Genomic DNA, 24,931 nt, shown 5'->3' with positions numbered 1-24,931 from the left:
CGTATAAAAGAGTATCTATAGTATGTTCACTTTTTAGATGTCTAAATCCCTCATTTGCCGAAATAATGCTTAGAACTGGAAGGACGTAGTTAAGCCATGCCAACTCTTTAGAGGTGAACATACCTCTATCTCGAATAGATCCTTTCAGTCTGTAGCCAGTTCCACAACTTGAGGTGTGAGGCACTCTTGTTATCTGTTGTTGAAAACGTGACTCTCTAGCTACTATAAAGTTATGTGGATGGTATATTAGACTTCAGTTTTCATTCATTCTACAGTATTTCTTAGTTTTTGCAATGATTTGGGTACTCTTGATGATTGGTTTAATAATTGTAACTATAAAAATCTTACCTCCATTTCATAATCAAACTTTGCATTTCTTCTTTTTTTACAGAAAAAACACACCTGACCATGGAAAGGATTCTGTTAGACAGAGGAAATGAATGCAAATATCTGCTGTAAAAGATGAAAATAAAATAAACTGTTGGCTTCTTTGTTAATTTTTTAAATTGAAAAAAAAAATCATGTTTTGATGATCACCAAGTTTTTAGCAAAAAAAAAAATAGGTAGCCATAAAAATGCATGTTAGACGATCTCCCTCCCCTCAGTATGTGGTGACAAACACACTTGGGTGTAACATCGTTTGTTTTTTTTTATGTATGAAACTACCTACGTCATATTTGTACTTCCTAACAGCAGAGTGTGATGAATACATTTATTTGGGGGAGGGAAATGCACCAGCTAGTGATAATGAAAGTGCACCAATGTAACTGTTAATACACATCTTCATGTCGCCCAGAGAGAAGATACACCAACATATCGTCTTGTAACATTTGTAATATCGCATTCATGGCGGTATTAGGTTATGTTCAGCTTTGTTTTAACTTTGTACATTAACGTTTTCTAAATTTCTATGAAATAATAATAATTTTGCTTGTAATTATTACTAAATACAAACGTAATTTGAATATAAACATCTCTAGCCATAAAGAGAAGAAGAATGTATCTGCAGAGACTGTTTAAAAACTGATGAGGCCATGTTAAGTTTAGATTGCATATTTTTATTTCAGCAGTATTTGCTATTCATATGGCAGAACAGCAAATGTTGTGTGTGCCATTGATTGTATGTAGGTACAAATCTTACACAATTTACAGTGCTTTGGAAGAAACCTTTCTTTTAATATTTGTTATTCATTTTCTGTCACTTTGACACAGTTCGTGCTGTTTCATATGGGTATATATATATATTTTTTTTTTTTCACATTCAAATTTCAAATTTATTTATTTAATACACAAGGTTTACACATGAAATATTGTTTTGACTTCCTTTTTCTCTATAACATTGCTGTTGTTATTGTGAAAGAAACAAGCTAAAGTTTCTGCATATTATATGATTTAAGAGCACATAAATGTAATATATCACCGAATTTGATGTTAATGTTCTATGAGATGTCATTGAATTTGAAAGAACTGTGAACGGGACTTTGTTCAAAGATGAATAAAGTTTATTGTATTGGCGATTTCTGTAGAGATATTTTTGTAACTGAATTACAATTTGGCAGGTAAATGGCACATCAGCCATTTATAGAGATTCATAAATTTAGGAATGACTGTAGTCTTTCTTTGTTGTCAGTAATGTTTCATAATATGTTACAGTAATCCCATTGTGGATGTAAGGCAGCATGATGCTAGTAGACCTGCAAGTATTACATCAGTAATGGCAACATTAATAATCTGTTACATATAAAAATTATTTTTTGGGGAATTATTCACTTTTACTAAGTCTTCTATCAGTGTTATGTTTTGATAGAATGCAATTATCATGTCCGTTTGATGACCTTCAGAAGCTATAATTCGAAATTATCTCATAATTCAGTTCATGTCATTGGATATTATTATTATTATTATTATTATTATTATTATTATTAAATCAATAATCATATAACCAATTTAAACTTAATCCATAGTTAAAATTAGGGTATGTGCTTAGATTGCTTAGTTGGCAAATTGTTTCCAGTACTGTGTAAATCTTACTTTGGCTGTAATGAATGAAGAAAACCAGGCAGTCTTTTGTTCTCTGTTGTTAATAAAAATTACATAAGCATGTAAAAAATTCGGTTTGAAGTGGGATATACATGTGATATGCAGTTATTTGCTGTTCGTAGTGTGTGTGCTGGTTAATTTCAAGATAAATGCAATATATTGTATTTTTGAACATACAAAAAAATAGTTTCATTTTGGTCGCCACATAAAATATACATTTCGTTTGTTTTGTTGTTATTATTATTATTATTATTATCATCATCATCATCATCATCATCATCTTGCAGTTTGTCTGAAATGTTTAGTTCTTTTTATTATTTTCAGTATAATGTGGAATCAAGTTGAGCCACTAAGCACTTTCCCAATATCTTACATTTATTCCATATTTCGTTTTTCTTTTTTCCTTTTTTCCCCCCCAAAAAGTTAATGTGACTTATTGAAAAGGCGTTCATAGTGTTGTATTAATTCTATACTTACGCAATATAAGAAAACAAATATATCTATTCTCTCCTCCCTACATCTTTTTCAGATTTTCTCAAGCATAATTTTAATTTGTAGTAAGTGCATCATATACATTTAATTTCATACTTAGCATAGTTAGCATTTTGAATAAAACATATTAAAAACGTTAAAAAATCTTTGCCTAATATTAGACGACATGGGCGAGATGTTTATTTCCATACTTGAGGATTGCGGTAACTAGTCATACATTGTATAGTTGCAATGTATTGTATTCAAAAAACAAACGATCAGTTACCAGTGGAACAAAACATACATAGTAATTGCTAAAAGTTGTATGATTCTTGAAAGATTGTCGTCAACTCACATCAATACTGTAAATATACAGCACGATATTCAAAGCTTAAGACTTCATATTACGGTACTTTCAGTAATGTGAAATTTCATTGTGTTTTGTAATTTTACATTTATAACTAAACTGGCGTGTTGAGTGGAGAGTATTTTTTGTTTCTTTGAAATATTATTTCATTGCAGAGGGCATTCTTTGGTGTATCTTCCTCTGGTGCTAGACATTTGAGCAATGATGCTATCTGATTGATTTTTTTACTTTCCAGGATGTAATATAACAGATAGAATCAAAATATGTAAGAATAGCTTCACATGAATGCCATGGCTTACAGTCATGATATGTAAGGTTATGCTGAGCACTTTTGAGAGGCAATTATGTACATTCAGGTACTTATTATGAGCACATATAAAAACAGTTTATTTTAAAGGAGTAAAACATGAACTACAAAGCAAACTATGCTCAAAATTTAAATTATTTTGGCAGTTGTATAATTGTGTGTATGTATGTATATAAATATATAATATTTTTTTTGTATGCTCTTTGAATGCCGCTGTTCTTATCTGTGCTCAATGTGTAGATATCTTGGAACATTACCAAATCTTCTAGTGGTGGGGTGTGATTTGCAGACCTGAGAGTACACTGCCCCAAGAAATCATCATCTCTGTCCAGTATGTGACTCTCAACTGATGTGTGTATATGTGACAGGTCCAGAGTGCAGACATTTACAACATAAAAGACAAAAGGTTAACGTCGGCAACACCTCGATACTGAAGCTATGCACTTGCCACTTGCTATATTCTCACACAAATAATTAACTTAATCATTCATAAATATAGTGATAACAGAGGTCAGTGTGTGTTTTGTTTTCAGTATACTACTGTTGATATAAGACATGGTACTGATATGTCAACTCAATTCGCAGAAGTGTGATGTTGAGAAACATTGGTATTTCTCGTAAGTAGGAGACAGTGAAATTGAGTTCTAGACGACTTTGAAATATACGGACAGAAAACAGAGTCCCACAATTGCCAAGAAACATCCAAACACAAAAATTAAACAGCGAAAACTCACTGTTGTCCGTCACAATGATTTTTCTGGACCTGTCACACCCCACCTCTCAGATATTCATGATCAGGGTGTACCAACTTTGCATTCCCAAAGGCTGTATTAAACTGTGTACAAACATTTTTTGGGGCCAACAAAATCCCGACATTAGAATTGGGCATAAGGTACCGGTATTGTAAATATTAGTAGCAGTTGTTGGAAAGTTTTTTTGTAAGAATTGAGCTTGGGGTTGATGGGCTGCAGTTGAGTTGTTTATCTTGTCCTCTTTCATACTCACACTTGTTAACATTCATATTTTATGCTAGTTAAGTCTAATCACTGTTTTTATTCCAAATATGAAAATGTTCCTCAGAAAATTCATCTTACTGATATAAAAATGCTTTCACACACTTAAGAGGATATTGTAGAGTAACTATTTTAATTGCAGCGTATTCTAACTCCATCAGTTAGAACCTTCAATGTGTCAGGCTGATCTTTACTGTTTGATAATAATCTGCTTCATGTATTTCCTTCCATTATTAAGCAGATCTGTGTATATATAAGCAGCATGAGGAACAGGCCCGTGGATGTGGTAATACTTCACAGCATTGGGATTGCCACTACTAATGATCTAAGATAACTACATAATGGACCTCTGCAATAAATAATGGAGGTGACTGTTCTTTGGTATTAAACAGAAATGGTACAAGTTCATTATGTTAACGAATTAACTGAAATGTGATAAGTGTATTAGTATCCAACATGGTGCTGGGGGTGGGGGGGGTCAGTTCTCTGTTTGAAACCAGGGGTCAGTACCGCGCGTATCTGTTTGTTGGAGGTTCCTCAGTTTGTGAGCATCACTGTACATACTTACATTATTAATGTAAAGAAAAAAAAACTTGTAATTTAAACTAGTTATTTTGTCTTTTAAAGTATAGGAAATATTACATAATAATAATAATAATAATGTATAAAAACACTTTTTATGGAGTAAGTCATGTACACAATATTTAGTTTATATTTGAAGGTTTGCTATGTCTTTCAACCGCTCTTTTTACAATGTTACATTGTTAAGAAAAATATTCATGGGATAACATTGTTACTTTTTATTAGTGTGTGTACCTTATTAACAAGATCATCATCATCATCGTCATCGTGTCTGTCAGTGCACTATTTTCTTCTATGCATATAATTCTTATGAACACAGTATATAAGCCTGGTTCCATTGTATAGTGCCTCGGTTGTGTTATATCTGAATGCGTGAGCACGTGTAGGGTAGGGAGGGCTTCTGTGCCTCATTGTTGATGGTGACTTGTGCAAAAATGAGTATTAACATCCATGAAAATGATAACGTGCCTACAGTTCCTGTTGATACATAAAGGGAAGGAATTTCGCCACGTTATCTCTTCCTCCCTCCCAGTATGTTACGGGTACAGAAGTTTGTTCAGGTAAACCCATCTTACAGCAAGGCACAGAATTGAGAGGGTGAAAGAAGTTGTAGATATAACAACAGCATCATCAGAATTGTACAAATTATATAAGAAGTGTGTGCTTGGGAAAGCTCTTGTTGTTAGGAATATGTTCAAGTTTGAAAGATAAAAACAATTTCAGTGTGTCACAATATGTGAATTTTTGTGAAGGCATGCATGGATGATTAATATATAAGAACTGCGTTAAGATACCAAACTGCTAACAACCACCGCCATCAAATATGTATTGTGCGTGTATTTCACCAGACTACAACACAATGGTACAGAGTTACGTTAGATATATGTTTATATTGAAGTAACTTAGTAAAATTGCATTAGTACTGCAGTTTATTGCCAGTGCATTGTCATTACTCTTAGAACCATCATCACCACCACTAGTACAGCTACAACAATCACCATGACTGTTATTGCTGTTACTACATCACTTTCACAAGATTAGGGTGGAGTGGAGGAGTAAGTTAAAACAACTGAATTATATATCTAGAGGTCGTGAATACACACTCTGTTTGCATTCTATGAGTGTGACAATTCAACACTAAAAGTCAGTGGCTTGCTAGAATTAAATTATTTTTCAAAATGTCTGTAGTACACACTCGCCCTTAGAATTGGGGAAGATGGGTAATCTGGCTTCTAATCTATCTGTTGTTACAAATGGAGAAATGTATTAATTTTCTGGTCTGAACACATACTTAAAATGTCAAAATTTTTTAGTTAAAAGTATTAAAGATTCCTGAATATTTGCAAACTTAAAGGGAAGGGAAATACCGGTACATTAATTTTTAAGGTTTAATTATATACTATGTGTAAGAGATTGAGAAACGATGCTTTACCAACATAAAAGTTAGAAGTAGATCGTCAAAACGTTAATTGTAATGCCTCTTAATTTGTGGTATGGTGAAAAATATCCCAAACATTTCGGTATTAGGATAATATATACCCTACCAAAATCTGTAAAGAAAATTAATGTATCGAGAAAGCCTCACTGCAGACCATGGACAGTCTTTGCCCAAGCATATGAAATATGTTTCATTAACATTGTTCATATTAAAATGTATGAGTGAAATTATATTTGACTTAAAATTATCATCATATTCTAGATGAAGGCACCAAGAAACTGTACAAGAGTGCAGGCTACTGCCTAATAGAAATGTCCGTAAAACACATTTGCCCACTTCATGCTAACAAGTGCAGTTGTGAGTTGTGTTGGGTTCTTCCAGCTTGTATGAAGGATGAAATATAAATGAGATGTTCCGTACACTAGTCTTTCTGAATGTGATATTTCATGACAGTGTCCACAGCAGGATGTTTGTTTTATATTTACATACTGAAATATTGAAAATTTGTTGACTTCACTGGCGTGGATTGCACTACTTTTCTGTAACTTTCGCGTTACATCAGTATTTGTTTCTAACTGCTGTATTGCCACAAATCTAAACATTTGGAATATATTTGATTCCAATCTTTCTATACCTTAGAGTAATAATATAGTTCATTCCAAATGCTAGTTAAGTCCACTTCTTTTTCATCGATGCAAGAGAGAGCTTAATGAATGGGTATTAAATATAATATTGTTATATAAATAGTAATTTGATAATAGAGGGACTCCACAATGTGATTTGATCCTTTAAAGAAACTAAAGATTCAGTTTTAGTGTAATGTGAATAAATTATAAATTAAAAGAATTTAAGATGTAGATATCGAAAGATATTTCATAGTGGTGTGTAAGGTTCTGATGCTGTAATGTATACTTATACATTAAATTAAACTGGTTACATATTTGCAGAAGTGTTTCATTTCAAACAGGCAATAGGTAATGTACCAGAGGTTGGATTTCAAACTGATGAAATATGTATGTTAATTAAATTATTCAGGCCAGGTTTCTTACCACCCTTCTATCTGTTTGGCCATTATGGCTCATTACAGTGTTGTATTGTTCATCTGTACAATTTTGTTGGTGGTGAAAAAGGTAGTTGATCATACAGCCTTTTTTTACTATTCCATTTCTTATAGGGACAACACCACATCATTCTAGTGCCGAGATCAAGAGAGATGGAGCTCTACCTCCATGTCCCTCAAACGTCTTCATACCATATACAGTGAAATCTCAGTATAACATACATCAGAAAATAATAAATAGTAGAATCCTTATGCGTGTTAATGAAGGGGATGGACTGAACAGTTAATCAGAAAATTGGATAATCCATACAATAAAAGATTTTCATAAATTAAGCTACACTTTCGTAATTTTCTTCGTGGTCTTGTGTTTAACATACTAGGTAATGGACCAGAACTTCAGTAATTAAGTTCTTTTGTCAACGACGGGTTTTAAGGGCCATTTACTTACTCACACTTTATACAATTTATCTTTGTTTTTTTATTAAATCACGCAAAGTTGTAATGCCAATCTCGTATTTTGATGCGACATGAGCCACAGTTTTTTTCCTCAAGCCTCTCAAATATTACATTTTTTTTTAAAGCAAAACACTTTTTCTTTTGACACCCATGGAAGACATTTTGCATAGAAATTATACACTACGGCCACTTGAATAGTAGGGCAAGATCTGAATGGTACATGGGCTGGAAGTTCTTGGGATAATTTCTTTGAAAGCATGTGGTGACTATTTTACAAGTTGGGAAAAACACCCCATTCCACAAGTAACTGTTGCCAGCAATGAAAGCATTCTTACTACATACTGTGTAAGAGTAATCCTCTACAGAAAAAATATGAGCTAGACAAAGACAATTGGATAATCTGCCACTCAGTTGATAGGGTGACGTTTAATCAAGGTGCTACTGTATTTATACTTACCAGTACTTTATTTTGGAAAGCACATTATAATGAAAAGATGTTGTATCCCGACAAAGTTGTTTTGATTCTACATTAGATAATGCAGAGTTATTCCACGACATATCTTATGTACTGCAGTAATTGGTCATCTACAAACTGTTGAAGTAGTTCACTCAGTGACTTCAAAATCTATCTTGCTACGAACAATGTAGGACAAAGATCATACACCCACAAGATGCTTTACATACAATATTTTAGTTTTCAGTATCAAAATTGTCCATTTCGCAAAAAGAAACCCACAAATAATGGAACAAGGCACTAGCAAGTCAATTGTAATGACTGGCAGCTCTGCTGGCATCGGAATGTGAGACTCCTTACATGGATAAATATACGGGGTTAGTTAAAAGTCCTGCACCACCTAAATAACTTTTGAAGCATGTGATTCACTGACATGAAACTTGGTATGTGGGGATAACCATATACTAAGAACTCAATAATGGTATTACCGAGTTTTTTTACTTCCGGTTTAACCAGAAGTAACTCCAACTCTTATTTTAAATGGAACCCCCAATATATATATTGTAAATTTTTATACTGAACAACAATGTAATTTTATTATTTCAACAATTACTCTTCACTTTCTACAATTTAATTCTGTTCCCGTCAACAATGGGATTTCCACTCCACACAATAACACAGTATTCGTTAGTGCACTCCACAGACGACAATGACAATTTACTTGGACTATTACGAACAACAATGAACTGTTAATCTTAACTAATATTCACAAAGCACTATTTACAACACAGAACTGTCAGTTCTCGGTTCACAGCTCGTTTGTCTTGGCTAGTTCCTCTAGCTCAGTCACTCGCGTTCACAGAATCTCGAACCCCAGACCTTCAGAGACGATCCACTGCACTTCGAACTCAGGTCCCCCAACTGTGGTCCACTGCACTCGAACTCCGGGCTTCAGGCCCCACAGTTACGGACACAACTCAAGTCGCGCTCTGGTCTCGAAGCTGGCTTCACTGCTACACAAGACTAACTCGCTTACTGTCCAAATCTGCCTGTAACAACACTGGCTTACTTACTGACTGACGTTCACTTGCGTCTTCTCTTTTATAACCAAACTATAGTTTCTGGAGAGTTCGCGAAAGATTCCACTCTCGAATAATCTGGATTTCTCTCCTTTCTGCCGTAGTCGCTCTCTCCCTTGTGTACTCTCCACCATAGCACATGCCCCAGGAAGCAGATGCGCGCGCAACCCGCCCAACACGGCCGACTTGGCCCTTCCTCCGTCGGTCGTGAGATCGAATCTCATGTGGCCGTCACATTTTATATATATATATATACATATATACATATAAACACACATATACACGTGGTACATTCATTAAGTTCTGAGACTGAGGGTATAGTGGCAGTGTGGTGCACTAGAACAGATAGGTGGTGCCGTGATATGGTACCTTGTCAGTCTCTCGTCCCAGCATCATACAGTTACGTTCATATAGTGTAAGCAGAACTACGGTCATTGTTGTGACGGTGATTTGAATGCGCGCGTCGGAACTCGAGTATGTTGCAGTTTGAGCAATGGGCAAACGTCACGTTCTGTCAGAAATTAGGCGAAACTGCTATAACCGATCACAACTGGAGACGAAACATGGTGTTTCCTTTACGATCCGCAACTGAAGCGTCAATCCGCCACCTGGAAAACGCCATTATTTCCACGACAGAAAAATCCGCAACAAGACAGGAAGACAGGTCAAAAGACAAGGTGATGCTTTAACAGTTTTTTTTTTTTTTTTCAAATGGAATTGTTCACATAGAATTCATCCCACAAGGTGCAACTGTAGACAAGATCATCTACAAAGAGATTCTTGGCCGTTTACGCAATTCAATTCGTCGTAAGCATCCTGAGCTTTGGCATAGGAAGAATTGGCTGTTGCTACACGACAATGCCCCTGCACATCGCTCCATCCTTGTCCAAGAGGAACTTGCAAGGCAACAGGTCGCTGTTTTGCCACACCCTCCGTACTCACCTGATCTCGCACCATGCGATTTTTTTTCTCTTTCCCCTCATGAAATCAATCCTACGTGGCGTAATTTTTATGCGGCCGAAAAGGTCATGACTGCCACAAGAGAAGCCATACGGCATCTTCCTGCCAACATCTTTCAGCAGTGCTTCCAGCAGCTACACCAACGTTGGCAGACATGCATAGCGGCCAACGGCGACTATATTCAGAGAGGGCGTCGATCTGTTTAAGTGTACGCCATATCACGCGGCATCTTCTGAGACATCCAGATTCTTGTGGGTGCCTAGCCTTCAGGCGTCAGTGTCAGAACTTAATGACTGTACCACGTATATATATATATATATATATATATATAAAACTTTTATTACAAAACAATAATGTAATTTTATTCTCACACCAATAATAATCACTGTCTACAATTTAATTCTACTCCCGTCAACAATGGGATTTGCACTCCACACAGCAACACAGTATTCGTTATTGCACTTCACTTATTTACTTGGATTATTGAGAACAATGAACTGTTAATCTTAACTAATGTTCACAAAGCACTATTTACAAAGCAGAACTGTCAGTTCTCAGTTCACAGTTCGTTTGCCTTGGCTAGTTCTTCTAGCTCAGTCACTCGAACCCAAGACCTTCAGAGACAGACCACTGAACTTCCAACTCAGGTCCCCCAACTGCGATCCACTGCACTCGAACTCAGGACTTCGGAAGCTCACACAGCTGCGGACACACTCAAGTCGAACTCCGGTCTCAAAGCTGGCTTCACTGCTACACAAGACTGGCTGGCTTGCTGTCCACCGACTATAACCACAACTGCTCAAGTTCACTCGCATGTCGTAATTTATATCCAAACCTTAGTTACGAGAAAGTACGATGCTAGAAATTTCGACTGATGTCCAGAAGATGGCACTCTCGAATTCTCTGGATTTCTCCCCCTCAGTCACTAGCTGCTTTACTTCCCCCTCTCCCTTCGTCACGTCCGCGAAACAGCATGTCGCCTCCTCTCCTCTCCACACCGCGCGCCGCTCCCCAGTGCTCCGTGGAGCCCATACCGACTCCCACGCGACCTGCCCTCTTGCGGGACGCGTGATCGACCCTCAGCTGCCACAATATATATATATATATATATATATATATATATATATATATGTGTGTGTGTGTGTGTGTGTGTGTGTATGTGACATACAAAATTGTTCTGGGGCCGGGTATCGATCCCGGGGCCTCTGGTTGAACGTACCAGTGCTCTTACCAACTGAGCTACCCGGGAACTCCACCCGACACCGTCTCAACTTTTCCCTTTTATATCCACACAACTCGCGTGGGCTGACGAAACTCCAGAGACCCACATCGAGTGCACGCAATCTCTGTGTGACTTGGAATTGTGGTTTTCTGTTAACGTACACAGTGACGTATATATTATGCAAATCTAGTCTTTCAGGTAAAGCTCCCTTTAAAGCAGATTTGAATAATTTCACCATTTGTCTCAGTTGGTAAGAGCGCTGGTACGTTCAACCAGAGGTCCCGGGATCGATACCTGGCCCCGGAACAATTATTACCTTGAAATTATTCAAATCTGCTTTCTGCTATAAGTGAGACATACAGCAAAACTTGCTTACTATAGTGTTTTGTCTCTCCTGTAAAATGTAGCTTTTCAGTTACCAAGTTTTGCAAAAACGGTCCTCAATTATAAAAGCTGGTATTAACATAGGCTACTTATATAGGTCTATGTGATTAATTTAAACTTACCTGTAGGCTTTAACATTCTCGGTCGTTTCGGCTTTATGTTCATTAATGCTGCTCGAAAATCAGGAACATAATCGTCGTCTTTAAAATGATCAGAGCATACTCTGCTCGTATCAGGATTGAATTTATCTTGTCATTTGCACGCAATTACCCATTTTTTCTAATTCCTAAATCTTTAGGATTGGTAAAGAAAGACAACTATTTTTATCGTTAGAATTGTTGCATACTGCAATAGCACATCTTTGATCTGGCATAATGCATTCAAAACAGCATAAACAAGAGATGCTGCTTTCAAGCATTTGAGCTTTGGCGCGCTGAGCTATCATGTGACGTCAGAACCGCTCTCCTTTCTCCGACAATCCATCGCCAACAAACTCGATTGCAACCGAAAGACGTTATTGTACATGTCAGGTACATGTTTATTGTATTCAGGACACTTGTGGGTCACTCAAGTTCTTTGAGCTGATGTCTATAATTTAGAAATTTATTTATTATGCAACCTATGAGAAGTTTAGAAGCCTTGAGGTACGTTCAGTGATTTTTTTTATCTGTGTAGTATTGGCGACAGTGTTAGCGGAAAATTTTAATTCGCTTTCAGCCTTCAGGAACTTTTCAAACAGTCGGAAGTTTCGGTCTGTTGGTAATTGTCTTTGTTTAAGAGTTTGTGAATGTAGTGAGTGATTTGTAAAATAATTTCAGCCTTTGTTGAAACATTTTCGAATTAATTGGAACAGCAAACATAAATGGTGTAAAATGTAAGTTTATTTGATTTCGATAGGTTAAGTTGCTACAATGACGGTATAAGTGTCATTCATACATACACCATGTGGAGTATATTTTGTTTTAATTTGAATGATCAATAAACAAGATAGCAAATGGGCAAGAATCTCGCGAAAGCCAAATCTCACAAGTAAATTAATAAAGAGGTCATTATACCTACTTGTGTTAATAGAGGATTGTGTTTTATTGCACAGTGACGTCTTTCTCGTTAGCCACGAGTAATTATGTAGTAAGCATCGGATATCTTCCCCCAATAGACGTTTAGGACACAAATATTAGCCTACTAAATATAGGCATACATTTATACTGGTAATTAAATTTTCAGCGGTTTCTTATAATTCACATTAATTTATTGTCTACCTCTTTAACTGTAACGGGAAACTATGTGCCCTGGACCTCTCTTGTGGGATGGCGGCCTGACCGATGCTTGCTACGTAATTAGGGGAGACTGGGGATGTTTGATACACATGTATAAAAATGAATATTGTGGCCTTAAATAGGCGTCCTGTAGTTTTCTTTATACATCTACTTAGTTACACAGAGCTTATTGATAACATTAACAAAATTCGCACGGCTGGGGTGGGGGGCTCGTCGTGCTAACCGCACGATACCTCCATTCTGGTTGGATGGTCGTCCGCCTCTGCTTCGGCATGTGGGCGTGAGGCCAGCAATCGGCTGGTCGGTCTTGACCCTTCGTGGGCTGTAGCGCCACGGTAAAAAAAAAAAAAAACAAAATTCACAGAATTTAAATGAGATTTTGGTTTCTCTCCAGTGCTAATGGACCATTTTGAAAAGTTATTTCAAAGTTGTACAATGGATTATCAGTAACATTTTTGCTAAGTAATATCAAATGTTTTGTTATAGCCTATTTCCGTCATTGACTTATCATTTAGGGCCTAATATCATAGAGTGGAAACGTATTAATTGTAATTTGTATCATGAACGTTTTCGTCACCGTTGTGACATAATCAGATACATGTCATTTTCAGTATGTTAGCCTCATTTGTATGCCATTTGACTGTAATATGGTAGAGCGGAATTGTTGTTTTCTAATGCCAGGCGTTTGACAATAAGTCATTTGACTTCTTGCACTCCAATATTTTTAAAAGATATTATCATGGTCAGCCACTGAAGCACAGGTTTTGAGGTGTTCCGAATTCATTTCTTGGTTTGAGTTGCACAATGGGCAGTTAGGGGACTGATATATTCCAATTCTATGCAGGTGTTTGGCCAAACAATCATGACCTGTTGCCAATCTAAATGCAGCTACAGACGATTTTCGTGGTAAATCGGGAATTAACTGTGGATTATGATGCAGAGAGTTCCATTTTTTCCCTTGAGATTGTGTTATAAAATTTTGTTTGTTGAAGTCTAAGTATGTAGATTTAATAAATCTTTTCACAGAGTAATACATAGATTTAGTAACAGGTCTGTAAGTAGCAGTGCTGCCCTTCTTTGCTAAAAGCATCCGTATTCTCGTTTCTCAGGATTCCACAATGGGATGGTATCCATTGGAATACAATTCTTTTATTGAGTGATATTAATTGAGAGAGCATTTTAGTTATTTCTGCTGTTTGAGATTAAGGTGTGTGTTTAGAGACTATTGATAGAATAGCTGTTTTGGAGTCTGACATCTAATAGTCCTATTAGACTACAGTGGAATATAGTGGACTTTATGTTGTCAGCAAACAGCTGGATATATTAAGAAGATTGATTGATCATTACTCCTATCAGACCTCATTGATACAACGTCCTCATCTTAACTTGTCATATTTTTTAGAAAATTTCAGCCAGTGACCCAACCAATTCCTTTTTCTCTTCCTGATCAGTTTTAGCGTCATTCTTTTTTCACCCACTCTTTCCAACACAGCTTTAGTTCTTATTTTTTCTGTTCATTTCACACACTCCATTCTTCTCCATATCCATATTTCAAATGCTTATAGTCGCTTCTCTTCACTTCGTTGTAATGTCCATGTTTCTGACCCATACAATGCAACACTCCACACAAAGAACTTCACTAATCTCTTATTTCTTTTTCTAGAGGTCCCTAGAAGATGTTCATTTGTCTACTGAAAGCTTCCTTTGCCGTTACTATTCTTCTTTTGACTTCCTGGCAGCAGCTCATGTTACTTCTTATAGTACACCCAAAGTATTTGGAACTGTCCACTTAATCTACTGTCTCATTTTGTATTTGCACATTTATGTTCTTTATTTTTCTTTCGATAATCATGGTCTTCGTCTGTTTGTAGGAGGTGTAATGATTGAAAATGCAGTTTCACACAGGGATGACTGACACACACATTACATATCCCCTGTTCACTTATATCATCCATCTCCATGAAACATACAGACATTATACTTTTACTCGAAAAGGGGTTAAAACAATCAACGTTTTATGGCTGCGGGATATAATTTTACTTAAAGATATGTAAATTGCAATCTTACAAAATAATTACCGGTATTGATAAATCTTATCCATATTATTGAAAAATGATGAAAATTTTACATAATACTTACTTTGATCGCTCAGAATTGGAATTCTAGCTCAAGATCAAATTCTTCAACTCCACACTTGCTACAAATGACAATAAACCATCAACAAGAAGTGATTATTTGAACATATGAATCACAGAACAGTAATGCCAATGATCGGGCCAAAATTTATCATGTATCATATATCCCCAGTCTCTCCTACTGTTGATTGTACTCAACAGAAGCCATGAGTTGCACTTGGTTGGAGAAAAGAGAGACGGAATGTACACACATGAATATTATATCAAAGATGTTTAAGAAGAAGACAGCCATCTTCTACAGATTCACATGTTAACTGAAGTGACAAGTTGCATGTAGTGCTCCTAGCAGCTGGACCTGTAGAATAAGCAGGAATTCAAAGTAGGAATATTTTTACAGTGACAATTCATTAACAAAATAAATCTTTATTGAATCTGTGTTGTACTTTAATAAAAATATTATTTTTATAATTATAAATAATATTACACCGGGATAAATACACAGAAAACAATATAATACTGTCTCTTTTTTAATTTAGACAAGAATGAAACAACTTCATTGCCCATTCATGCATAATTTTCTTTGCTTTGGTTTCTTGGAAACATGTTTCTGTCCATTCGGTTCATTTTATTACAGCAAGTAACACTTTATCAACACATTGATGAATTTATCTGGAATGCTGCTGTCAACACTGTCTTCTTTCTTCCTTTTATGTGAACTGGCTTTGCTTGTTGATACTGATTGTGAAGTGTAACTACTTGGCAGAATCAGGGATGGAACTACCAGGTTTCAATCTAAAAATTCCAGAAGTAATGAAACCATATTATAATAACTTTCTGAACAATTTATAAGCTTCCATAAAAAAAATTAGCCTACAGGATTCTTAAACTTACCCCTGACTGAAATCTTTCTCGGTAATGCGATCTTAACAAATTTTTGTAGGTCTTGTACATGTTGAGAGGTCCTTCCTTCTGTATGAAAAGTCTAGATCACTCTTCCTGCAATTCAGCACCTGCAGATTATGTCTGCAAATACAAAGCTTTGCATTATATTTAATTCAACACTTAACCTCACTTATAACAAGTATTATGTTGATTTGCTTTGTCAGCCAGCTAAGGCGCTTGCCTGCCGATCTGAAGTTGTGCTCAGGCACGGATTCGATCTCTGGTTGGGTTTTTTCGAGGTTTTCCCCAACATAAGGCGAATGTCAGGTAATATATGGCGAATCCTCGGCCTTATCTCGCCAAATATCATCTCGCTATCACCAATCCCGTCGACGCTAAATAACCTAGTAGTTGATACAGCGTCATTAAATAACCAAGTATAAAAAAACACAGTACATTAGGGTATACAGTAATTTATATCTTTTCTTCATTAAAATAAATCCAAAACTCTGGAAGCAAATGTAATACTTACAGTTTTTTTATCTCTCAGGAAACGAAACAAATTACCATGAGTTCTTTTCAGTCTCCTAATTTCTGCCCCAAAAACTGCACAAACTTTTCCAGACATATCTGATGAATTAACCTGAAGTCATAGAGAGTCTGGAGCAAAAAAGTAATTGCGAATCCTCTGGAGAAGTAGAAAATGCTGTATTTAAAATATTACAATATACATGCACTTAGCTATATTCTTCGCACCAGGTGGAGCTACCAGGTGCACTGTAGTTGTCCTGCAATATATCAAAGAGATGGCTGTCTTCTTAAACGTCTTTGATTATATCATTAAACGGAATTCAGCGAATGAGTTTTATGTAAAAAAAAAAAAAAAGAAAGAAGAATCTTCGATGCCGCTATACACAACCCAGGGAGAAAAAAACATGTTTAGGCCTACATCACTGAAAATAACCTCAAAAGCTACAATGTGATCACTGCGAAAGCTATAAACCAAGCCCACCCCACCTAATCCTCCCCAAAAACCTTCGTTTCTTACATACCCAACCAATGATTTTCTCAGACATTTTCACGCAAAATTATCATATAACCCAGTGGTACACCATTAAGTTGCACTACGTGGGAAAACACTCCTTTCTTCATTCATCAGTCTGTTTAAGTGAAGTGCAGACGTGTTCATTTAGCATCCTATCGTTCATCTCATCAGCATACCAGTAAATTACTATGTCTCAAAGTTCTATTTTACTTGCGTTAATGTACTGTGAAAGTTTTGGATTATGTGTATTTTGTATAGGCTAAATGTTATTAATTCCAAGAGATATTACTGTATTTGTTATCGATATATTTTTTTTTTCTGCAAATCGTTAACGTAAACGTTAAAATTCGGGTTTAGTACTGAATACACCAATCACTCTTTTCTTCAATCCAGCACAATGGCAGCCATGGGCTGCTTCCTTACTGGGTTTCACAGTCCCGCACGGAACAAGCCCATGACGTCACTGCGCGGGCCAGGCTGGGCTACTTGCTAAGTGGTTTTGTGTGGTGGGCTGGCATCGAGCACAAGTCTCCTCTTCTATCAGTTACTTTGTGTAGGCTTGTGCTTGCATGTGCAGTTCAATCAATGATCAGCTACTGTTTCGAATGTCTTTGTTTTTGAGTTTTTGACTTCTGTTTTTCAAGATGAGTCCAAATAATGGTGCATCACAAAGAAAATACAGTCTCTGTGATGAAGGTTTTCCAGGCTGAGATGCCATGGTCTACCAGTAGACTACAGCATCTCAACCCGGAAAACCTTCGTCACAGACACCAATCTTGAAAGCCTACAGTCTCTCTAGAGAAAAAGTAGTGAAAATCGCCGCTAGAGTGTTTAAAACAACAGAATGGGACGGAAATTTAAAAATTGCTATTGGGACAGTTTTTAAATTTGTGTTCGTTAGTAGTGGAAAATAATTTAATTTTATATGTTGTCCGGTATGCAGGGAACTGTTTGCTCCTGCAATGGATTTGACTGGTACCGGTAACTCCTATATTTCCGGTATGCGGGAAACTGTATGCTGATGCAATAAGTTTGACTGGTACCTCATATGTTTGTGATCATCCATGCATTGCAAATCACAAAACTCGTAGTGATTATGAGAAATGACTACCCAAACCGTCGCAGGAGTTGATAACTGAGAAATGTGTGCCCATGTGTGCATGGGATTTGAGGTCATTTGGGACAGTTGATGGCGAACACTTCCTGGTTCTTGCACAGACGTTAAAAATACTACATATGGAAAAGTGAGTGCCAAACATGCCATCTCCCATTTGACAACAGTGCAAAATGTCAATTTAATTATTTACACTTTCTGGAAATAAAAGTTATTTGTCAGATCGTTATTGGAGAACTCAAATAGTGTCCAAATTTGATTTAACTCTCGTTACCACATTTTCAATGAATATTGGAATGGAATGGACGTTCGAGAGGGGGGGGGGAGGAAACTATGACCTAGCACTGCGACCTTTCAAGACCTATTGCGCTAACCCTCAAGCTAGGCACATTCCCAAACCCACAACGGCTGACTATACGTCCGCTGCATACCGAGATTTCGAACAGGCCAGCCGCCTGCGTGTGTCACCAGCTGGCATTCGTGAATGTTATGAAATGAAGACGGAATGGAGGAATGTTGACAGACACGATTTGGGGAAATAGACGCCCAAGAGAAACCCAACTGAATCTCGTCTGCTACAATTGTGATTTTTCAATTAAAAGTCCCAGGCCTGAAAGAGTCTCAAACCCGGACAGCTTGCATGACAGACTGAAGGTCTGACTACTCAGCCACCGCAGGGGTTTCCAATGGATATTACAATAAACGTGAATCAGTCAAAGCTGCAGGAAATACAACATGAAAGCCACCGGCGTGGCTCAGTCGGTTAAGGCACTTGCCTGCCGATCTGAAGTTCCGCTCGGACGCGGGTTCGATCCCCGCTTGGGCTGATTACCTGGTTGGGTTTTTTCCGCGTTTTTTCCCCAACCATAAGGTGAATGCCAGGTAATCTATGGCGAATCTCGGCCTCATCTCTCCAAATACCATCTTGCTTTCACCAATCTCATCGACGCTAAATAACCTAGTAGTTGATACAGCGTCGTTAAATAACCGACTAAAATTAAAAAAAAAAATACAACATGAAGGTAGATACGTTTTAGTTAGTCACTGATTCACTGGCCACGCGATGAGGGAAAGGATAATCAACACGCACAAGCAGAAAAACAGTAGAATGCAACCAACTGGTGGGTTGGTGTCAGTGCAGTGGGCTACAATGGGCTTCGAAGACCAGTGCGATGGGCTAGGAAGCTGCCGTGTCGGACAATGCTGGGGCTGGACTGCTGATGCACGTGGTCTGGCAGTGCTGGGCGATGGGCTATCCTACAGTACTCTGGTTCAACATAAATCTATTTGTGTACCTATCAGCCAAAAATCGTATATGCGAGGCATATGAAAATCCTAAATAAACCAAACCTAACATGTAATTATTGATCATAGCCTACCATGGACTTTGTAGGCCTACTCACTTGTACAACACTGATAAAAAATGAACATGAATAGGCCCTATTTAATTGATTTGTTGTAAATGGGAAATGTTATTTTACTTATTAACTAGGAAAACCAAATAAAATATAATAAACTTCAGGGCTTCTACCGCGTTGTCTTGGTGTTATTGGCTGACGTTTCGACCACTGTGTTGTGGCCATCTTCAGCGGTCGAAACGTCAGCCAACAACACCAAGACAACGCGGTAGAAGCCCTGAAGTTTATCCACACACCATGTTCACCAGCCGCAGAAGCCTATGCGAACACTTAAAATATAATAAAATTTAGTTAACAATTGTTGGATCTTGTTAACGATGTAATGAACCTTGAACCTTAAAAATTGGTTATTCAGCTCACTGATGACATCTTTGAGTGGAGCTTCCACTTCTCTAGGCTTCGACTGGCCATGTAGGTACTTCATTCCACTATTTCTAACAAGGGAACTGTCCCAACTGGGCTACTGCTATTTTGATAAAAAAATTATACAAGCTAATTTTTGTATGATAAACAATATGGTAATAGCTGCTTATATGGCTTTTTTTGTGTTATTAACGATATATAAAATATAGTGTATACAATGAGCATCTGAAAATATTGGAATCCATCGTGATAAATGGACTATAATGCTCAACAAATAGTGGAAATTAATACAATTCCGAAAGGGAAGATCAACAGTCCATGCAGTAACAAACTTACTGGAATATATCAAGGATGCTTTGCGCCATCCAAAAGGCAAGTTGTATGTATTGTGACAGCTGCGTCGGGAGTCGAACGCACGTCCGGCAGAAGGGAGGCGTGCTGGAAGACAGGCGGCGGAGAAAGGTAGGGCGCGCAGGAAGGCAGGTGGAGAGAGAGGAGACGAGATGCTGGGCCGTGGCAGAGAGGGGGAAGAAAAGAAACTGTGACTGAGCAGCGAAAGCCGGAGAAGTCTCCAGAAGCGCAATCCTCTGACATTTGTAGGAACTTCGGGTAACAGTACATTCTGGAAAGTGTGATTTAGTAATAAATAGAAGGGGCAAGAGAGCCGGGCCAGTTTAGTTTGGACAGCCAGTCAGTTTTGTGAAGCAGCAGTGTCCAGGTGGAAGCAACGCGTCCTGGAGTCTTTGGTTCGACGCGAGTGAACTTGAGTGACTGTGTCAGCGTCCAGGCAGAAGCAACGCGTCCAGGAGTCTTTGGTTCGACGCGAGTGAACTTGAGTGACTGTGTCAGCGTCCAGGCGGAAGCAACGCGTCCGGGAGTCTTGGGTTCGATTTACTGTGAACTTGAGTGAATGAGCTAGAACCAGCCAAGGCAAACGAACTGAGAACTGACAGTTTTGTTTTGTAAATAGTGCTTTGTGAATATTAGTTGAGATTAGGAGTACATTGTTGTTCTCAATAATCCACGTGAATTGTCATTGTCGTCTGTGGAGTGCAATCACGTATACTGTGTTGCTGTGTGGAGTGGAATACCCATTGTTGACGGGAGAGTTTAAACCCAGAAATAAAAGTAACATTGTTGTGTGAATTAAGAAGGTCACAGTATTATTTATGGATTACATGAAGATTTTTGACTCAATTGATCTTGAGAAAGATTCCTATTGTTTTCATAACATTGGACCAGCTGTATTCAAATATTTAGTGTTCGAACCATGACTTGAAACTTCAAAATTGCTGTAGCAGTACTAATAAAATCCTTTGGGGTCATTCCTTGCAAAACATTATGACGAAAAAAATCAGCAATCTCAAATTCGTTCATAATTGCATAATTAACTTTCTTTGTCATATACATGAACCATGTATAAAATTATGTATTCATGTGCTACCGGTCGAAATATTATTGAAAATTAAACTTCTTTGTTTTGAGCAAACATACGTTCTTTCAATTTAAAATTATTTATTTGAAATTATTAAATGTAATAAGGTTGCAGTGATGGATTGTAGTGCCCTTCCCTTAAATTCGAATTCAATTCAAGGTTTGTATAATATTCTGACTTTAGTGACCTGGCAACCCTGGCTGCGCATCAGTCATCTCTTCTCTGCCTATCACGTGTTTGCTGAATGTTGGCTTGACTCTCATGGACCCACATTTTTACTACTCTTTCACTTATTTTTCCAATTTTTTCTACAACAATCTTTAGTATTGTTATATTAACACGATGAAAAAGTTATTGTCAATCAAGGACAAAATATTTGTGTGTAATGCTAAATATTTTATTTATATTAGGTTTACATTACATTTTATTACATTTGTGAAATGGCTTAACTTCCAAAATATTATAAATGATAATATTGAGTAAATAACCTGCCCTATTTGTAATTACCAGAAATCGCGTTACTGTTTATTTATTTTTTTAAGTTTTCCTATAGTGCAAAACGTGTGAATGAAGGAGAAAGTTATTTGGGAAGTAGGTTCAGAGTGATGTAGAAGTCGGGGTAGTGAAGTAGGGGTTCGCCAAACCCGCTTATTTCTTCTGCCTCTAGTATAGCTATACTATGCCTATCTTCCAATCAGTTAGTCCTTACATGTTATTTAGCTGTCATCAATGATTTGTTTTGTAAACTCAAATTTTCATGTAGTATTTTGTTGCAACTCTGTTGAATTTGTGCAGTACTGGTAACATACTTCATAATCCATTTGTTACTTGTGCAGACATCATGTTTTCGGCTTCTTTATTCTGAAGTCTGCTACAGTAGGTGTGTCGCAATGGAATATGTGCTTCTTATTTCAGGTCATCGTGTTCTGATACCAGTTTTGCCCAAAATCAATCACCATCAACGAGCAGCTTGCAGAACCAGTGTGGTGCTGAGCAGTCAAATGACGACGTGGTACTGAGCCTTCATTCATATTTATTGTTAGTTTAGCATAGACAGAGAAATGTTTCAATTTTTAAATCAATTATTAGAAGTGTGATTTTCTGGTGATTATTTTACCTGATTTCGGTGATTAAAATGGTTTAATTTGAGTGAATATTTCGTAAAAAAACGAGCAATGTTGCGCATATTTCGCACCAAAAAATTAAAAAATTAATAAAAAAATATTTTATGATTATTGAAACAATCTCTTCGAAACTAACAGAAAATTGTTTGCATCTTTAATTAAATTCATAATTCAATTTAATTTGATTGAGTGGGTGACTGCACTGCCTTCTTGATGCCATGAAGGCAGTTGTTTTGGGAAAGAGAAATAACCATTGTCTAATTGCACTGCTCCTTGGAAGTGGTCCTTGAAACTATGTGTACCAGTACATCTTTGCCAGAGTCACACGTATATAATGCTAAACAATCAAATATGTACCAATGTTCATGCATATTTAATAACGAAAATTTTCGCGTTTTATTTGGAAGAAAGAGTCATCTTTCCAGCCAGTTGTTCACAAATGCTGGTTTTTTGGATTGAGAATATCGTGAGTATGAAGTGATCAATTTCGCGGATATATTTCACTTAATTTCGGACTTTCATTAAGGGATTTGCATTTTCCATGCACAAAATTAAGTTCTTAACACATTTCGCGTATATCATTAATACCAAAATATCGCACCCCTATCAATTATATAACCTATCCATTACTTTTATATTGATCAGAATGAGGGAGAAATCAATGGTGAATTGTTAAGAACAATGTAGATTTGGATTTTTTCTTTTTATTTTCTTTCTGTTTCCTCATATGATCTTCGTTCCTTTGCTCATATAATGCCACTCTCTCGTGGCTGTTGTTAGTGGTCAAGCAGATTTAGCTGTTTGTAACTGCCCCAACAAATGGGAACCTCTTCTTGCCTCAATTTTTTATTCTCCTGAAGATGACTGAAGAGCGTCTGTTCGAAATTAAATTAATTACAAATTATTTCAGGAGTTCTTAGATAAAACAATTACTGTGGTGATGTAAAAATTGATTTCGAGGCTTTTACGAAATTACTCTTTTATGTATCTGTGATAAGAACTATTTTTGATATTCAGTTTGTCTATTTGTAAGTAGTTTACCCTCTCCTCTTTCTGTACTAGTAGTCAGTCCAGAGACCAGAAATGAACACATCTGTGCTAGTAGTTTTAAGTTCACTCATGTATAACTGTATAAGTTTAAGAAAAGGATGATAAATAACCATCTCATGATGATATCTGGTACCAGTATCCGGGATTCAGGATGGTTTTCATGAGCGTAGATCAACAGCAAACCATAATATTTGGTTAGAGGGCGTCATTAGAAATACTTTCCTCAAGAATGCACATCTCTTGACAGTCTTCTTTGACCCTGAGAAAACTTATAATACCAAATGCTAGCATGGAATCCTACAAATAGTCAAACAATGAGAATATTATATATTACAATGTTGTTATTGTTTTCTAATGCCAGGCGTTTGACAATAAAGTCATTTGACCCCTTGCACTCCAATATTTTTCAAAGATATTTTCATGGTCAGCCACTGAAGCACAGATTTTGAGGTGTTCCGAATCCATTTCTTGGTTTGTGTTGCACAATGGGCAGTTAGGGGACTGATATATTCCAATTCTATGCAGGTGTTTGGCCAAACAATAATCATGGCCTGTTGCCAATCTAGATGCAGCTACAGACGATTTTCGTGGTAAATCGGGAATTAACTGTGGATTATGATGCAGAGAGTTCCATTTTTTTCCCTTGAGATTGTGATATATTACAATGTACCGAAGTATGTATGATATTTCAGTGCAGAATTTCTGCATCATCATATGATGATGGAAGAGTGGAACAGAGAAAAATTCTCTCCGGCACCAGGATTTGAACCCAGGTTTTCAGCTCTACATGCTGACTCTCTATCCACTAAGCCACACCAGATTCCCATCCCGATGTCGGATTGAATCCTCTCAGTTTAAGTTCCACCTCTTGGGTTCCCTCTAGATGCAGAAGTAAAGCTGATTTACACTGACATACAAAAACCACAATGATATGAAGTGATAGACAAACTTTACAAGTTTCGCGCACGCGCACCAGGGGGGGGGGGGTGAGTGTGTATGTGTGTGTGCGTGCGTGTATTTTTTTTTTAAGGAACCGCCACTAGAGACAATACCTACGTTGTTGTGATAGTAAAGTTTCATGTGTGTGTAGTTGGGCAGAACACTATGTATATAGTATACTTGAATTAGGTTGGTTAGTCTTGAATGTCATGACTAATAGATTCGCATCATCTGTTCTATAACCCTTTTCGCTGTAAGAAAAATCCTAATGTAAACACAAGCACGTGGCTGTCATACCTGTGATTCTCTCTCAGTC

General features: G+C 37.0%; 2 protein-coding genes across 11 annotated transcripts in view; both read left to right on the top strand.

Moving 5' to 3' along the window:
* Bsg (immunoglobulin domain-containing protein Bsg) overlaps positions 1 to 7,161 on the top strand; it is a 67,946-nt gene extending 60,785 nt beyond the window's left edge. For both annotated transcript variants that reach the window (XM_069819611.1, XM_069819610.1), the window contains one exon: positions 392 to 7,161. In XM_069819611.1, the coding sequence (XP_069675712.1) occupies positions 392 to 440 (49 nt within the window). In that variant the 3' untranslated portion in view covers positions 441 to 7,161. The remainder of the gene's footprint in view (positions 1 to 391) is intronic.
* A 5,177-nt stretch (positions 7,162 to 12,338) lies between these two features.
* The window catches only part of LOC138695154 (mutS protein homolog 5-like), a 98,046-nt gene continuing 85,453 nt past the window's right edge, over positions 12,339 to 24,931 (top strand). For 4 of the 9 annotated variants that reach the window (XR_011331082.1, XR_011331083.1, XM_069819607.1 and 1 more), the window contains exons 1-2: positions 12,340 to 12,477; positions 22,418 to 22,514. Coding sequence is in view for 6 of the 9 variants with exons in the window: in XM_069819607.1 (XP_069675708.1) it covers positions 12,446 to 12,477; positions 22,418 to 22,514 (129 nt within the window). In the remaining 3 variants the exon portion in view is untranslated. Of the gene's footprint in view, positions 12,478 to 12,524; positions 12,708 to 22,417; positions 22,515 to 24,931 lie in introns of those variants that run through there. The other 5 variants (XM_069819609.1, XM_069819605.1, XM_069819608.1 and 2 more) reach the window with 4 other exon arrangements.

The sequence above is a fragment of the Periplaneta americana genome, chromosome 2 (assembly GCF_040183065.1).
Source record: "Periplaneta americana isolate PAMFEO1 chromosome 2, P.americana_PAMFEO1_priV1, whole genome shotgun sequence".
Taxonomy (NCBI): Eukaryota; Metazoa; Arthropoda; class Insecta; order Blattodea; family Blattidae; genus Periplaneta; species Periplaneta americana.
The sequence above is the reverse complement of the archived record's forward strand: the minus strand, read 5'-3'. Positions and strand labels throughout refer to the sequence as shown.